Source organism: Balaenoptera physalus, assembly GCF_965194825.1.
Source record: "Balaenoptera physalus genome assembly, chromosome: 5".
NCBI lineage: Eukaryota > Metazoa > Chordata > Mammalia > Artiodactyla > Balaenopteridae > Balaenoptera > Balaenoptera physalus.
In genome coordinates this window covers 59,248,098-59,267,043 of record NC_138884.1, presented here as the reverse complement: position 1 = coordinate 59,267,043, position 18,946 = coordinate 59,248,098, and the positions used below count along the sequence as shown (strand labels likewise).

Below are 18,946 nucleotides of genomic sequence, written 5' to 3'. Positions count from 1 at the left end.
TATATGTATAACTGAATCACTTTGCTGTACAACTGAAACTAACACAACACTGTAAATCAACTATACTCCCATAAAGAAGCAGTAAGACTTACTGACAGATCTCCTTGCTCCAGAAAGGTCTTTTCTACTTTGCAAAGCACACCTGACTTTAAATATAAGCCATATGGCTCTGTATCCTGAACTTTACTAATTCCTCTGGCTGTCACGCCCCTTTAAACATAGCCAGTCTTTTAATAAACACCATACAGAGCAAGATACCAGAGAGCGCCTTAACCAGCAGCTGCTGGATGCAGTGATTTGATCAGCCATGGTTCATCCAAGCAACACAAATCCATGCCAGGGAAATGTTTGCCAGGCCCTGTTTTGATTGCTCACAGAGTTCTCTCCTTTGCAAATAAGCATGCCCTTAAATATTCCCAGCATTATTTGGATTTAAAAACCCTTCCATGCCACCAAGCAGAAAATGTCCTGTGATTTCTCTCTGGAACTTTAAAACCTGGAAGAAAAATTAATCACACATACAGCGTTCCCCCCCGCCAAAAAAAACCCAAATGGGATCCTCTCTCTTTCTCATGGTAATGAGAAGGCTTATCATCATTCCCCCTTTTGAAATGCACCTAAAATTCCAGTTGCTTTCATCTAATATTCATCAAGGTCACATTATCTGAAAATTGAATAGCTGTGAAAGCTAACATTTTCTGATTACTATGAGACCTGATGACATAGGGCAGGGGATGGCAAAATCTACCCTTCCATTCCAGAGATGTTTACCAAGAAAAAGGAAAGGTTAATCTTATGACAAAAGAATGATTAGTCCCATGTATTGTGTTTCTCTTTTGAGAAGTAAATGGTATGGTCTTGAAAATGTAACAGCCGTGAAGATTTCCCTGATACTGGGGGTGGTGGAACTTAACCGATCTTTTTCCCTTCCACCTTACTCTTTTCCAACCCACATTCCTCAAACCAAAACCTTCCTCTGGGAGTGAGTTTGTCCCACAAAATTGCTGGAGAATATTACATGTACCAGAGGACCAGATCGCAACACAATCTTATAAGCAGATGGGCACCACAGGTAACATATTGTAAACTCCTCATGACACTGTATTTCAAAGATTCTACAACCAATTAAATAAGAAACCACCAGGGCTACTGCAGGTCAGTGATGTCAAAATTTTGATTCTAAGAGTTAGTAAAAGGGATCAGGAAAAAGAATAGCTTTCACTGATAGTATGGGCAGATAGATAGGAAGTGGTCACCTTCTTCGTGTCATATGAATAATTAGATGACATGTGATGGATTCCCTTGGGTCAAACTAAAGTGGAGGAATACAGCAGACACCCAAATAACCTAGTTTAAATATGGAATTTTCCTCAGTTTGATGGATGCTTTGATTGAACAGTGTGATTCCTTAGTCTTTCTGTACATGATTCTTAACCTCAAGCCAAAACAGGCTTTGTGATTAAAACTCTTCACAATTGATACATTAGGTTTACTTTTCAGAAAACCTTCCCTTATTTATTCCAATAATGCTCATGAAAAATCTATTTAATGATTTTGCAAATGATATTAATATCAGCAAATCTGAAATCAACTCTAAGGGTAATATACAATTACTATGACAATGCATTTTTGGTAAATCTCATTACAATGTTTATAACCTCTTGTATCTCTACCTTTAGTTAGATACATAGTTCAATCTCTGTGTAAGAGATTTAAAAAGGGATACTAAATTTTGAGATAGAAGTCCCACAAGTGTTACCAAGGAGAGAGAGGAAGGAAAACAAATACCTATAAATTCATCTTCTCACACAGATATCTGACCTAAAAAATAGGGGGAACAACCAGTGCACAGAAGAGTTCAAGTGGTCACAGCAGAGTCTGGAGAAAGGTTGCCTCCTATTCTATGACGTACAGCCTGAGGCTTTAATATTCTAAGCATCTTCCCAATAAGGGTTTCTTCATTTTACAACCTTCTTAAGCCAAGAGGGGAGGAAGAAAGTTTTATATTTTTTAAGTTAATTTTCCTTCTTATCTTGCCAACTATCTCTGTGGGACAGGGGAATGTAAATTCATGATGCTCTTGAAAAAGTGCAAAATTGGAAAATTTATTGTAATTGAGGATTCCCATTTGTCTTACATTCAATGCCGTTTCCTGTAAAAATGTGAACTGGTCTGTTTCTCCAGGAAAAGAAAAATAAATCTCACAGATGTACTTATTACCCTCCTGGGCTACTAGGATATGCTTACACGGGGGGGGGGCCAATCAGGTCTGATCAGCATGTCTTTTAACCAGAAGGACTGTGCCAACCATTTCTGAGCTTACAGGAGTGAACCTTCACTTAGAGCTGCCCTTTTCATTCCAGCCCTTTAAAGGAAGAAAAAAGAATCCAGTGTTGAGATTTGAGTGTATTTCATGTATCTAAAATTATTCATGGCTAGGAGACAAAGAAGAATCGACAGGGAAAAAATTGTATTTCCTTTTGTTTTTCAAGAGTGAATGTGGGGAAAAAAAAAAAAAAGAATGCATGGGATACCTCCTTTGCTCATTCTCCCGTGCTGGTTTGACCTCAGCTCCCCTCACCTCTAAATTTTGCAATGCATTGAGGCTTAATGCTTTCTCATCTCTTCTCCTCTCTCCTCTTAAAGTTTCAGTTCTGTATGATAAATAATTTCTAGAGGTCTACTATACAACATCAGATGCCATAATTAATAATATTGTACTGTACACTTAAAATTTTGTGAAAAGGGCGGATCCTACGTTAAATGTTTTTACTACAATAAAAGAATTTAAAAATACATTTAGGAGGAGGATGAGGAAGATTTTTTAACACTGTCAATCATCAGGTTATGGAATAATCTCCCAAAGGAAATGTGAAAATGCTGTCATTTAAGACATTTGAAACCAGACTGAAGAAAAGCACACAAACACATAAAGTTGGCTTTGTCCTTCTCACTACATGGGTGACAGGACCCGCACAAGCATGACCTAAGACAGCGATGCCAGACCACCCACTAGCGGGAGGGAAAAAAAGATGAAGGTTGGGCTGGAACTGATGACTCACGTCAGGATGACTTGCTCAGCGTGTTCCTGGCTCAGTTACAACATTCCCAGGGTGCTAGGAAAGGAGCACTTACACCACATCACCATACTCCCAGCTCAGAGAAGTTTCCAGGGAATACAAGAGGCTCTTCTCCACTCTGCCCTACTTTTGCAATTGGCCTCTGTTGTGTTTTGTTTTGTTTTAAAATAAGAAACAGCTCCTGTAGAACACCAGACCATGCAATTTATAAAGGACAGACAGACCTTAGACCAGGAGTCAGCCAACTATGGCCCAAAAGCCAAATCTGGCCCACAGCCTGTTTCTCTAAATAAAGTTTTATTGGAAGACATCCAAGGCCATTCATTGGCATAGGTCTATGGCTGCTTTCATAGTTCAGTGGCAGAGCAGAATTGTTGCAACAAAGACCGCATGATCCACAAAACCTAAATTCTTATTATCTGACTCTTTACTAAGGCTGATCCCTGCCTCAGACTACTAACTTTGAGAATACTAATTCAGGAATCTCCAAGGTAAAATATGTTTTAAAATTGTTGCCTTCTTCCCTTCTTTTAAGTTATAAAATAGAAAAAAAAATTTTTTAATTTGAATAGAATATGCCAGCTTTCTATGAATCTAGTCCAAGATATCACATGCTAGAGGCTGAAGCACACACACATCTACGATGCCCAAAATAGTATAATGATGAAGAGTGGAAGCACTAGAATGAGAAAGACCTGAGCGTGAATCCCAGATTTGTGATGTATCAGCTGTGTGACCTTTGGCAAGTTACGTATTCTTTCTAGCTTCACCTTGAAATAAAGTAAAAAATATTATCCAGCTCATAGGGTTCTTGCAAGGAGTGAGTGAATTACCGTATGTAAAGCCCAGAACCTGGTACATTAACATGTGCTCAAAAAACTACCGAGTTTTATGATTACTATATTATCAACAACTTAAAATTTAGGGGGGTCAAGTTTCTGAGGTTGAATATAAGGCTGATAAAAACAAATGCATCTCTTGTTATGCATTACCTGGGCAGTTTTCTCCACGATCTCCACAGAGAGGGCCATCATTTTCAGGACTCCTGGTTGAATTCCCATCTGCCACAACACAGTGGAGGATCGCTAGACCTTCAATTTTAAAACAGAACCAAAACAAACATGAAAACTTGTTCAATGAAAATGTGCTCAATGTGAAAGATTCTATCAAAGTCCTGACGATTTATGAAAATAACAAGCCTGTGGCTCCCATTTCCAAGTCATTCTCCCGCAGCAAGGGAGGGCTACACAGGCCAGCGTGGCTCATTTTTTAAGCTCAGGGCTCAAGACAGAATTTTCAAGCCAGCATCACTTACATCCTGTGTAGCAATGTATTTTCTCCATGCCACACGGACCCAGTGTTTTTCAGGTATAAATTGTTGAGTGTGCTTCTTTCTGGGGAGATGCGAACTAGATATTCAATTCATAGGAATTATTTAAAAATTTCAAATTCCTCCAGCTAAGTACCTCTGTCTCTGACAAGGACAGACTTCACAGAAAGGCATGGGGAAGAGAGGAACGCTGTGTTGAGGTTAGGACAGCTTAGAATACAAAGTGTAGTCCTTGCGTGGGTCCGGATTCAAACAAAGCAACAGTAAAAATCACTTATGAGATAATTAAGGAAATCTGACATTGTCTGGACATTAGAGAATATTAAGAAATTGTTATAGTTTCAAGTGTGATAATGATATTGTGGTTTGGATATAAAAAACAGAGTCCATGTCTCTTAGAGATATGTATTTAAATACTTATTAAGGAAATTAACGTATCTCTGATTTGCTTTAAAATAATCCAACCAGGGAAGAGGGCTGTGAGGTAGTGAGGGAAAAGCATAGATGAAACAAGATTGGCCACAGATTGGTAACTCTTGAAGCCGGGTGGTAAGTATATCAAGGGTCACTCTGCTGTTCTCTCTACTTTTATATATATATTTTTAAATATCTATAATAAGAAGTTGGAGAGGGGAGGGCAGTGGAGGAGAGGTAAGACGGCTTGGTAGTTAATTTTTCCTGAGTTCACAACCTGCTTTTGCCACTTTACAGCCATGCACATTGGGCAAATTTTATAACCTCTCAGTTTCCTCATCAGCAAAGTGGAGATGACTATTATCTCTTCTTCAGAGCATTGTGAGGATTCATCCAGTTAAGTGTGCAAAGCACTTAATACAGTGCTGGCACATAATCGATGTTCAGTTAAATTCTCATTATTATGTAACTGGTAGGAACAGAGTAACTTGCCCACTGGTTGGCAACAAATTCAACAAATGTTGAAAGATTGACCAATCTTAGGTCAATCTATAAACAAACAAACAAACTAAACAATCAATTTCTAGTGGAAAATTTTAACCATCTTCTTTTTTTACTATAAAAACAGGTTTAAATCATTTTTAAAATCCCATACATGGGCTTTCTTCATGGGCAGATTTAAGAGGCATTAATTCTGCAGTTGATCTGTTCCGATGATGGAAATTGAAAAATAAACTAAATCTCATAGAGATTCAACATCTGCAAACTGAGGATGACAATATCTCTGCCTCAGGGGTATTGTAAAACCTAAGTTGAGTAACATAAGAAAAGGCACACACAGGGCTTGGCACATAGTATACAATTTTTAGTCTTCTACTCCTTCCCACTATCGCTTATGATTTAACACATCATTCTTTATTTCCACGTAACAGAGGAAGTCCTGATTCCATTGAAACCCTGCCCGGCCCTCTGAACATTCCGGCAGGCTGAGCCCAGGCTCTCTTCTGCTAAGGTTCACTCCACATGCTGGTATCAGCTGGCAAAGGAATTCCACTGGGTAGAGCCCCTGCGAAGGACCCCTTGCGGTAGAGACATTCTCAGGCCAACCAGACACCAAGCTCAAGGCTCTGGGACAGGGCACACAGTTCCTCCTACTCCCACCTAATAATCTTCATCAGCTGGTGGTCATGAACCAAATCGAGCTTGAGCCTGAAGGACCATTTACTTAGTCTGCTTAGTTTTTAAAAATTGAATCATGACCGTTCATATCAAGCCTGGATTTTCCTGCTTCTATTTAAAAAGCAGAAGGTCTGGCAACACAGATCTGAAACACCTTCATGGCAACAGCTGGCTAGAGCCTAGTAGCACGTGACCCCTTGAAATGCCACAGACCCCATCAGGCTTGCTGCGTTCATTTATTTTAACTGCGTAGACCCTGACAGGCATTTGAGTGAGTGATCTGTATGGAGCGACTCAGAAATCGGAGAAATGCTCACAAAACCATCCACCCAATATTGAAGGTTGCTTCAAAGACAAAGGCCACTCCTGTTCCATCCGTAATTCAACAGATATTTATTAAACATTTTGTGTTTGGCACTGGTGCACAGCACTGAAGGTTCAAAGATAACATATTATCACTAACCTCAAGGAGCTCATATTTTGGCAAGGAAGATAGACACACAAATCTATAAGGTATAGTGTGATGAGTACAAAAGAGATAATACAGGAATAACACAGAGTGGGGAATCAACTCTGCCTTAGCAGCAAAGACTCACTGAGAAGACGGGAATTATGGTGAGTTTTTAATGAGTAATAAATGATTTTTTAAAACATCAATTAATAACTTCTAGAAAATGAAAATTGTGTAAGCAAGATAACATAATTATAGTACATTATTTGTTTCAGCAGTGGGCAATATTTATATGGTAATAATAATGTAAATACTGATAATTTAACAAAATTTGTCATAAAAACAGGACCAGTAATTAGCCAACACAGACCATGTGGGGAAAGTGGCTGTGATTAATCATAATCTGTGCTGTGCTAGTTCTTAAGTGTTTTGAGTATCACCCCTATAGTAACTATACTAGAATTAGAAGAGAATCTCAATAGGTAAAAGTCTAAACCTGACAAGTCAAGAAATAGCATACTGTTTAGCAATACAGAGATAAACACAGAAGAGGCACCTTAAGGAGTCAAAAGTGGTTGATTCTAGGCAGGTGAAGAGGCAGGAAGGCAGGTACAAACATCTGCTATTCATCGTTCTAAACTTTTTAGTACTATTTGATTTTTTTAAATCTGTATATATTTATTATTTTATTAAAAACAAAATTAATTTTTAAGAAAAGGATAAATAAAATTGTAATGAACCAGGGCATTCTAAATAAAAGGGACAACTTATAAAAAGACATGGCATGAATAACTTGTCTAGTTTGCTTGGAGGGTGATTGGGGCTTGTGATGGAAGAGGAGACTGGAGGGCTGGTAGGTCACAAATGGCCTAAGAGCCACGTTAGTTACTTTGAGTTCTGTTATGTCGCTAAAATGGGGTCATTGAAAAGTTTTAAGTGAGAAGCAACATGATCATCTTCTTTTCTTTCAGTTTGAAAAGGTTGCTTTAATACAAATACAGGTGATTCAGACATACCTAAATGAGGTGATGGCACACGAATCTGTATGGAGAAGAAGAAATGAATGCGAGAGATATTCACAAAGTGAAATACAAAAAACGACTTGGTGACTAATGGGCTAGGGTGGGAGATAAGGAAAAGGGAGTCTAGGATGACTCCGGAGTTTGTAACTAGAGTGAATGTCTGGATTGTGGTACCAATCACAAATATAAGGTATACAAGAAGACAAACAGGTTGAGGATTACTGTAGACTGAATTTCTTGTTGAAACCTAACCTCTAATGGGATGTGACGGGCCTTTGGGAGGTGATTAGGTTGTGAGGGTGGAGACCTCGTGTATGGGATCAGGACCCTTGTAAAAGACAACTCACAGAGCTCCCTTGCCCCTCTGCCATGTGAGGACACAGCAGAAAGATGGCTGTCAAAAAAAAAAAAAAAAAAAGAAAGATGGCTGTCTATGAACCAGGAAGCAGGCTCTCACCAGACACTGAAAATCTACTAGAGCCCTTCATCTGGAACTTATCAGCCTCCAGAACTGTGAAAAATAAATGTTTGTTGTTTACAAGCCACCCAGTCTATGTTATTTTATTATAGCAGCCCAAACTGACTAAGACAGGCATGGAGAAAAATTCAGTTTTAGACACTCTGAATTTGAGATGACTGTGTCTCATTTAGAGACAGTAAATGGATATTAGATCTGGAGCTGTGGAGTGAAGTCATAGCTACGGGTTCTACATTTAGGAGTTATGAGAAATAAACTGGTATTTAATGCCACACATATTGATCTGTTAGAAAGAGCCATGTGAAAAGAGAAAGCTGATTATAGATAGAATACTGAAAAAAAATCAATATAATAGAGGGGTAGAAAGAGAAGAGTCCTCAAGGGATCAAGAAGAGCCACAGAACTAAGAAGAGAGGTTTTCTAGAAGCATTTGGTCAACTGTATAAAAACTGATGGAGAATTAAAGATAAGAACTGAAATATATGCATTAGATCTGACAACCAAAAAGCAGTAGCAATATCTTGCTAAAGAAATAGTAATGGCATGAAAGCTGTGCAAATAATTATAGATTACTCTTCACAGATGTTGAACTGAGAAAGGGAGGGGGGTTAAGATTAGTCAATATGTACAGAAAAAAAGAGAGTTATTTTGCTTTTGTTTGATTATGAAAGATAATTATGAAATTATTATTCCTTATGTCTTCCTTATGAAAGACAGGAAGATGCCAAAGGTACAGGAGAGAGGCAAAGGATGAATTAACAGCAGAGCAGAGAGGTTGGAAAGTTTAGCCCAAAAGGCAGGGCCGCTTCTGCAATTGCGATGTAGTCCTTTGCAGTCAAAGTTAGTAATTCTGGCAAGTATAACTCTATTTTGAGTGAATGGAAAGTCTTTGGAAAATAAGAGCTTAAATGTATTTTATATTCAATACATCTGACCTCATTGCTCAAGGAAATCCAAGTTCTGGTTAAAATGAGTGGGAAACATCTAATGTGTTTCTCAACTTCCACATTACTGGCATTTGGACTGGATAATTCTTTGCTGTGGGATGCTGTGCATTGTACTATGACCAGCAGTATCCCTGGCTTTTACCCACAAAATGCCTGTAGCATCCCCCTCCCTTCCTCCACTTGCCACTGAGATGTCACAATCAAAACTGTCCCCAGACCTTGCCAAATGTTTCCTTGGGGGAGAAATTACATTGGTTGAGAACCATTGCAATTCTCTCCAAACTGTTTTAATAGTTTTTATCCAAAACATAGCTTTCATGTTTAATATATTCCTTTAATCTAAGTCAATTGCATAGCCTCAAAGCCTCAATTTTTGACTTCTTAAAAAATTTCTTAGGCAAAATACCATTATCTTTTATGGAAAGATCACCAAACTCAGTCATTAATTCACCATGTGACCTTGAGCTAATTAACACACTATCCTGACCTTTTTCCTCAAGAGAAATTAGGATCATAGGTTCCCTGCCCATTCCATAATCTAGTTCACAAAAATCAAGTAAAATAATATAGCAAAAGAATTTTTAAAGGAAGATACATTATTAAAATTATCTTTATCAGAGAACCTATGGTTCTCTGGAAACCATAATATGGAACTTAGATACGGAAAACATAAGATCTTCATTCAAAAGAGTCACAAATTATATTAAATTTCAGAATTAGTAAGACCCTTAGAGGTATTCACATCTCCTACCAACCCTCAGCTCCCCTAAAAACATCCCCTGGGAAAGTTCACCTTTAAAATTTCAGCACAGAGACTTCACTCCCTTCTAAGGCATCACATTTCAATGAGACCATTCATTCATTCTTTCACTCACAATCATTCATTCACTCAAAAAAAATTAAGCACCTATTTCTAAAGCTCTACAAATGCTTCTTTATGTTGAACTGGTTTTTGCCTTCCCATAATTTTACTCTGCTCATTGGAATCACCTAGAATAAGTCTAATCTCTCTTTCTTGTGACTGATCCTCGTATACTGGAAGGCAGAGATCAAGTCCTCCTGAAAGGATTTCTCTTCCTCAGGCTAAACATCCTGGTTCTTCCAACCGTATTTTACCTGACATCATCAAGACCTCTCATAAGCCTTGACATCCTCCTTCAAAACAAGGTTAAAATACAGCGCCATTTTACATGGTTTGGCAAAGACAGAATAGAGTGGGGCTCTCAGCTCTCACATTGCGGGCACCATATTCCTGATAATGCAGCTCCATAGCATATCAGCCCTTTTTAACTATTCCATTAAATACAGGGGTTTTATTCTGCTGAGAATAAAAAGAAGCTCTTAAACCATTTATGCTGCCGGAAAACTGTGTATTGACGGCTATTTTGTTCTTTTCGTTTTTGCTCTGTTTTGTTTCATTTTAATTTTAACCTGAGAAATGATTTTGTATTGTCCGTTTTAAATGTTATTGTGTTAAATTTTACCCGTCATCCAAATATTTCACAATCTCTTTGTTTTCTTATTCTTTCATTCCGCCTATTATCCATGCCTCCCTGCTGCACATGACCTGCAGAATTCTCAGATGTATTCAAGCAATAAAAACAAAATAAAACAAAATAATGTTAGATTAGCTGCATTTGCTAAGTGACTGGATATTGAGTCCCTATTTCTGGGGTTGCTTTTTAAATACCAAATCCACTCATAAAATTAAAGACAAAAAGGAAAAGAAACCCAATTCTACTTTAGTGAGTCAAAGCTCCATTTAGTTTTATGCACTTTGAAATTCTCAAATTAAAAATTACAGAATGTATTAAAAGTATTATCCCCATCAGCCATCTTGGAGAATGAAGTCATTGGGGACAATACAAGCATTCAAAGAGACACAGCTTGACAAGGAACATGACTCGCTGTCTCAAAGTTACTGCTAACGCTGAGGTAAGTCATACACCAGCTGGGTCAACTATTTAAAAAGATCAAATGTGACCAACCTAAACAGTCATATACGTTGTATTTGCCTCATCTCTGAGCTGAACTTTCCATTTTTAGAGCCAAGTACATTTTATATTTTTTAAATAAACATAACATTATCACAAAATGTCCATACGTCTATATTCTGATAACTTAGGATATCTTCTTAGATACCCTAACTTCTACTTGTGTTTACTAAATCCAGTGATTTCCTATGACATCACATCAATCTTATTTTAGGAATCAAACCACACTCCATGTGCCATTAGACAATTCAACTGTAAATCAACAGAGAATGTGTCAATTTATGAATATAAGCAGAAATTAGAAGAATATTTCACAGTCAGATCTCTGATAATTCATTTATATGAGAGGGAAGCAGTATAGATTAATAGGAAAAAGATATTTGAAGTCAAATGGAGCTGTATTTGAATCCTGAATGTACCTTTTAATCACCAGCTTTGTGATAAGATTAAGTTACTCAGCATTGAACTTCAGGGTCCCCATCTGTAAACTGAGGCCCATAATATATAACTTACATGGTAACGATTTAACTATCTGTTTAAAGAAAGTGCAAAAAGTAAATTATGAATTATTAACCCCAGTAATGCCTGGCACAAGATAGGCACTCAACAAAATAGCAGCTCTAAGAGAACAGAAGTAAAAACAGAATTCTTATTACTCTAGTAAAATATAGATTCTCAACTCTCATTAATGAATATTGACAAATTTCTACATTTATGATGTGATTTGACTTATGTATAAAATATGCTTATGAAACAAACTACAAAAGATAAATACACATACATATTATACTTCTATAGTGCACTTATACATATGTGTTCAATGAGGAAAATCTGTATGTTGGTCTTTCCACATGCTGCTTTTTTCCAGTGTTTTTAAAAAGATATTTGACATTAATGCACCTCAACTGATTAATAGAAATATGTCATCTTCTGCATATATGATTCTTTGTATTTTCAGCACAGTTCTGCCATTACTCAGCATGGTGTTTAGGTCAGATGGGAGTTAATGATTCAGTTGGTTAGTTAAGTGATTCAGTGATACAAATATAACAGATAAAGTCAGATCTTAGATGATACTATTTAACAGTCAAATAGATTATATTTGATTAGAAATCTAATTTTAATTTCTGAAAAATAAAGTTAACAAAATTTTAAAATTTAAATCAACGTTAGGAGTAAAAACTATAAGCATCTGGGGAATTTCCCAATGTATCTTTATTGTCAAAAAGAAAAACAGAATCTTGAGTATGCATACTATACACAAAAAGTATTTTCTACGTCCAAAAAGAGGACATGTCTAAAATGGAGCTGAAAAAAATACATTAAGTGGTGGAAATGCTGTTTAACATTGAGCTTATGGGTGGCTGAGTAAAAAAGTGTGAAATAGATTAAGTTTGACATTGATGTTCTCCTTCATCTTTTTTTAACTCCTTTTCTGTCTTTTTTTGTTGTTGTCTTTTCCCCTCCTATAAACAAGTATCCTCTTACTGCTTTAACATTTCCCCTAATAGAACATAATTTCTTCATAGATTTCCCTTTCTAAATGTATTCGCTTTCAAAGCAGACCTGCAAGGAGAGAAATTGCTTAACTCAACAGAAATACTCTAGAATCAAGTGCCTCAACCTGGGTCTTCCAGAAAGCAGAGCCTGAGACACAGATTAAGGGGTTATCACTTTATTGGGGAGACACAAGCTCTGGGCCATGAGAATGAGAAAAAGGGAAGCAAGCAGAGAAGGAGGCAAAGCAATGCAATGTGTGTACCCATCATGCTGGGTGCAGCTCCAGAGTGAGCCACAAAGACACTGAAATGAGTGACACATTCACTCATCCATGGGCCATGTAAAAGGCTCAGAAAGGAACTGTGTCTTGAAGTAGCTCACAGAAGAAAGAATGAAGGAGGAATTTCTCTGCCCCAGTCACTTCCATCGTCCATTTTCTTTTGGACAAAATTTTCCCCACTGGGTGCTGCCTCCCCCAATCTCTGGTCCCTTGGTGAGTGAGAGGCCAGAACACATGCCCTGGGACATGGCCTCGAAGTCCCAAAAGAGGGTCAAGCTGGTATGAGTGGAGAGCTGATCAAGGGACAAGGGAGGTAGTTGAAAGGCCCTTAAGAAGTGCACGATTTTGTGTCCCAGTACAGTGAGGATTGGGGGCATCAGGACACCTTGGGGGAGCCTTGATCCAGGACAAGGAGGGATTTTTCTAAGGTCTCTCAAATCACACCACCTGGAGGACTGCCTATTCTATAAAACTGAAAGACAGGCTTCCAGATTTTCAGAGCCAGGAGGGGAGGCCAAGACAAGGGTAGAGAAAAAATAAGAGGGTCTTCACAAATAGTTTATGTCCATTCAAAATCAGGAGAGTATAATATGACCTCCTTCCTCCTCCTCCAAAAAAAATTCTATTCCAAATGGTAGAAACAATATCTTGGTGTTTAAGAAGGGCTTAGAATGATGGATAACATTTTTTTAACTCATAAAAGAACTCCACACTCTTATATTTTTAAAGCCCAGAGAGGGAAGTAACTTAACAACCTGTCATACATAAACTAACTCATATATCTGAAAGCTGTCAACACCACGATAATGCCTTTGCTAGTAAATCAACCTTTTTTATTTTTGCCATGACCGTTATTAAATCTGTGACAACAATGACTAAATTGAATGGGAACCCTATAGCAACCTAGAGCTAGTTTCTTAGAGATCATCAGTTGTCAAAACTTGACGTTTTGAATTCTTTCGCTTTATGATAAGGCCGGACCAGACAGTCAGACATTGTAGTGCTTTAAATGAAAAGCTCTGGGATCACTGAATTTCCATAATAGTTCAAAGAGAGGAGGCAAAAGGAACCATGGAAAAAGAACAATTTGTTATCAAGGAGGATTATCTGAGTGCAAAGTGAGGAGGAATAGTGGAGTTGGCTTCTGGATCCAGCGATAACACAGCCTCTGACCCATGAGGAAACAGTCATCAAACTTTAATAATGGTAAAGAAAAGAACATAGGGTGTCAGAGTAGACACTCTCCCAAACTGAAAAAGCCCCAGAATTTAGGCCCTTAAAATGAGTTAGGATAACTCAAGTAAACTTAACATTAACCCATTATTATCTTTATTGATCAAACCATTTGCAGAGACCAGAAACATCAATCAATCAGTCAATCAATATCAGACAGTATAATTGCCAGGTATAAAGAAAATAAATTCTAATAGAATTCCAAAAAGAGGCAATGTTAAGCTGAAGAAATTATAGGGAAAACTCTCACAAAAGAAGCTGGAAACTAAACTGGACCGAAGGCAATGACGTAGAAATGAGCTGAGTGTGTTTGGGGGGACAATAAGTAAAGATGTCCAGCTGGAGTGAAGAATTATGCAGAGAAGTATCAAGAAACAAGGGCCTTCTTGATGTGTGTAGTGTGACTGTGAAATAATTCAATTGATTTTCTTGTGTGACCTATGAAAATGACTCATTAAGAAATAGTCACACCACGTTTCCAGTTGAAACTTCAATGTCTGTTCACCACATCCTGAATAAAGCAGCTGACTAACCTAGAAATCAAGAAGTATTTAATAGTGGTGAATGCTGTTGGGTAGAAATCGTTAAGAAAGAACGGGGTGCATTTCTTTTGCTACCCTTCGGCGGAGGCAAATGGAAAGTGTATCGTTTCACCTGGCATCTAAATCACATTTTGTTCTTCTTACCCTCTATTACTGGATAATTATCATTTATCTAAAAACAAGTAGAGAATCTTCTCACAGAAGTTTCCTATCATAGGATGTTAGAAATTTGTCTCCTGAAATAATAACATTTGAAATTTTTGTCAATATAATTTATCAATTATAGTTATGCTAGGGTTTTTCCCCATCACAACAGGATCCCAGGTCATAATTATTATCTTAATAGATGGTAAAATATAAAGAGTGCAGCGTCTTTAAGGCAAAAACTGAGCCTGGGGCAAGGGATTGATACTATATCCCAAGATGTCCTCTCATCACATCATATGAGGGGTACATGATATCTACATGGCATTATTGGTGATGTTAACCTTGATATTTCTATTCAGGAAAAGACATGGTGGAATACGGTTTGGGTCGGCCAGGAGTGAAGTCACTCAAGTGATTTTCTTTTTCAAAATTCTTTACCATTAGCTCCCCAGGTCTCCATCTGTCGTGCGTCTTCTCCTTGCAGAGAAGTCAGCTGACAGTACCAACCTCCAGAGTACTCCCAAAATGAAGTAACATTATAGTAGTATCTATAATTCATGGAGTCATAAGAACCTTTGGTGGTCATTTGGTCCAAATCCTACCTCACCTAAGAATCACCTCTACACAGCTTCCCATGAATGCAATCCAGACCACAGACATGCCCAGGCTTGGGAAGATCACCACATCCCAAGGCAGCTGATTCCATTTTTTCAGAGCTCTATTTGGGAGAAAATGTCCTAAATTAATATGAGAGCTGTCTTCCAGGAATGTTAGTTCATTAATCCAAGTTGTATACTCTGAACTACACAGAGGAAACCTTTGTTGGGTCAACTTTTCAACTATTTGAAATTGACTCTCATAACCAAAACTTTCTCTTTTCTACCCACCACCCTGACCTCTATCCTTCTATCCTTTCAGTTGTGTGTGTGTGTGTATGCGTGTGTGTGTCTTTGGCTTCCCCATCAATCTCCTGTCTCTTGTCTTTCCAGAGCATCAGTGATTTCCTCAGAGCTCACTCACCATGACCTCCTCCTGAGTCTCAGCCTCCTCCATCTCCACAGTATCTGATATGGTTCATCTTCCCAAATCTTCCATCTAAAACTCACCCTCCTCTTGGCTTCTTCACTTATCCTTCCCTTTTCACTCAACTCTGCCAGTTACTTTTCTGACTCCTACACCATATATGGGTGCCATCAACACTCTACTTTCAGTCCTCTTTTTCTTCTGATCATTTTTATTGTGGTAAAATATATACAACATAAAACTTACTATCTTAACCATTTTTAAATATACCGTTCAAAAAAAAAAAAATATACCGTTCAATGATATTAAGTACATTTATATTGTTGTACAACCATAACCACCTGATCTCCAGAATTCTTTTTATCTCACAAAACTGAAACTCTATACCCACTAACTCCCCATTTCCTGCTCCCCCAATCCCTGGCAACCACCATTCTACTTTCTATCTATGATTTTGCCTTGGTTTTCTTTTTCATAATGCCATTTGATCTCACGAAATACCCATAGACTTAGTGTTGGAACAAATATGTACTGAGGGTTTACTGTGTGCTAGGCACTGTGCTAGAGCCTGAAATTATAATCAGCTAAATGATTCATTTATATTTTCAGCCCTATTTTCTAACCAGATGATTGTCCAAACTGGCTAGCCATTAAAATTTCCTGTAGAACCCTTTTTGTAATAATTTTTTTTTAATTTTGTAATAATTTTAGATTTACAGAAAAGTTGCAAAGTACACAGCATTCCTGTACACCCCTCACCCACTTTCATTTCCTCTAATATTATCATCTTTCACTACTGTGGTACATTTATCAAAATTAAGAACCAGCATTGGTAGATTACTATTGACTAAACTCAAGACTTCATTCTGACTTCATCAATTTTCCATTAATGTCCTTTTTATGTGTCAAAACTCTTAGGAATTTGGCATCTTTGATGACATTTAACCTGACCACTTGGTTAAGGTAGTGTTCACCAGATTTTTGCACTGTAAAGTTATTTATTTTTTTTCCTTTTCATACTCTATTCTCTGGAAGAAAGTCACCAAATCCAGATCCTACACTCAAAGAGGTCAAGGAATTAAGCTCTACCTCCTAGAGGGGGGAGTATCCACCTCTATGATTTGCAGTTATTCCATAAGGAAAATTTGTTTCTTCTCCTGAAAAGTCTTTAAAAATTTAGATTCATAGGGACATGTCAACCAGACTTTAGTAGGTCTGGGGAGAGGCCTAATAATCTGTACTTTTTGCTTTTTTGGAAGAACAATCAGACCTGGGGTCCACTGCTCTAATTTGAAGTCAACATCCATATTTCCAAATGCTCATAAGACTTTTGAATGTCTCAAAAGCAGTTCACATCCCTACCAGAAAAAGGGAGTTCTCTTTCACATATGGCACCATAAATTCTTGTTCTCTCCCAGGTTAACAGTGTTGGAAACAGCTTTAATTCTTTTTTTGTTACTTAGACAAGTCATTATGTCATATAAATTGTTGCTTAGAAATATTTATTGAATTTATTCCTTTCTCTCCATTGCCTGGTCCAGGCTTTCTGGGCTAGGTAAAAGCAATCTTAAAACTACTGCACTCCCTGTATTATTCCCCTATTGAAAATATCACAGTAGCTACCCATTATCCATTATTATTGCACTCCCAAGAAGGAGTCCTTCTAACATGAGTTAGGGACAAAATGATGCCCTTAATGGTAGAGAATGGAGTTATCATAGAATAAAGTGAGGTCTTCTGTGAGAAGAATAAAGTTCATTCCCATTTAGTTTCCTCTCTCTAAGTGTTATGTGGTCATGAGCCAGTTCCCTGAATCTGTCCTCTTGGATAAGTCTCTTTCTCCAGGTGACACTGCTACTCTAAGATGGGTGTGGGGCTACCCCCTGGTTATGATCCACTTTCAGCCTTAGGAAACCTAGCTGTACATCGTTAGGAACCTTGAAGCAAACCACTCAGGTCAGCCTCTGATCTGTACTTAGCTCTTCACCAAGCTATAGGGCCTCCAGTAAAAATGGAGTGTAGACATTTCCACAGAATTAAAACAGGTTCCTCAGGTAGAAGACCATATAATATTTTAAAATAAGGTCTTGACATATAATTAAAAGCATAAATGTATGTAAATGACAAAACCTCCTAGCTCCAATTCCTAGGAAATCCTGCAAAGATGTCACTGCATTGAGAATTCAGGATCCTGGGGGAGGGTGTAGGTTAAGCTACCGGTGGGGTAGGGGTGTTGGTGGCCAGCGATGAGTTGCTTTCTCCAGCAAACCCTTCAGGACCAAAGAGCCGAAGGCATGACAACCAGGACACTCAACGGCAAAAAAAAATTTTAAATTCAGGATCCCGTCTAATGTCCTCATTCTGAAAAACAAGTCCTTATTCAGTCAATATTTCCCTCAATACCACACAAAATCAACTCTTTGTTCTATGCTTTGAGTCTGCTCACTCTCTGCTGCACCAAAAAAAAGAAAACAAGTAATTAATTTATCCACCTTCTAATTTTTCTCCCAATTTTTTCCTCTACCACCATCGTGGAAAAACTAACTCAATTCCCTGTTTCCTTGGTGATATTTTTTTCACAATCACTTCAGCCCATAATAAATTCTCCTTCTCTGAGATGTTTAGCCTGTACTAGGTAATTTAAACTCTGTTAAGTATTGAACTACTTACTATACGATGTTTCATTTCTGATGAACATTTATACCCAATATAATACAAACTCTTTTTGGAAAGACAGCGACTTGGACAGCTCTCCTTAATGCTAAACACAGTATTAGACACACTTTATAATAGTATTAGACACACTTTAAAATAGTACAAATACTTAGCTATGTCTTCCTCATTATTACATGTTTTAGAAATAAAGACTGTACTTCCCAACAACCGACCCAACACTATGCCACAGTGGTTGGGGATAAATTCTTGCTTTTGGATAAGTTCCCGTTTTGCCGATGGTGGTAGTCAATATCTCAATGTCATGAGCAAATCTCATTCTACCAGGTCAGCCTACTCCGGAATAGGAGGTACAGCCGCCATCTCAGTGAGGAACTGTCTAAAATAAGTCATTGTTAGCAAATTCGAAGACATTAAAGATGGAATATAAACAGATGCTGGAGAACAGTTCTAGTTTCTGATTGTGGCAGCTAGGAAAGCGTGTGCATGCGCACATGCTGAAATTACAAGGTTTACGTCAAGATCTTTGCGACGCGCTATGAGAAGTTTCGGGTCTAGGAGAACTTCCTGGGCTGTGTGCATTCAGATTTATTCTTTGAACAAATATATATTGAGCACCTACTATGCACAATAATCCTCTAGGCACTGGGAAT

At 37.8% G+C, this 18,946-nt stretch overlaps 1 protein-coding gene across 1 annotated transcript in view; it reads right to left on the bottom strand.

The window, feature by feature from the left end:
• Positions 1–6: 6 nt before the first annotated feature.
• Positions 7–18,946, bottom strand: part of BTC (betacellulin) — a 35,935-nt gene continuing 16,995 nt past the window's right edge. The window contains exon 2 of the mRNA XM_082464020.1: positions 7–4,171. Coding sequence (XP_082320146.1) covers positions 4,062–4,171 — 110 coding nt within the window. The 3' untranslated portion in view covers positions 7–4,061. The remainder of the gene's footprint in view (positions 4,172–18,946) is intronic.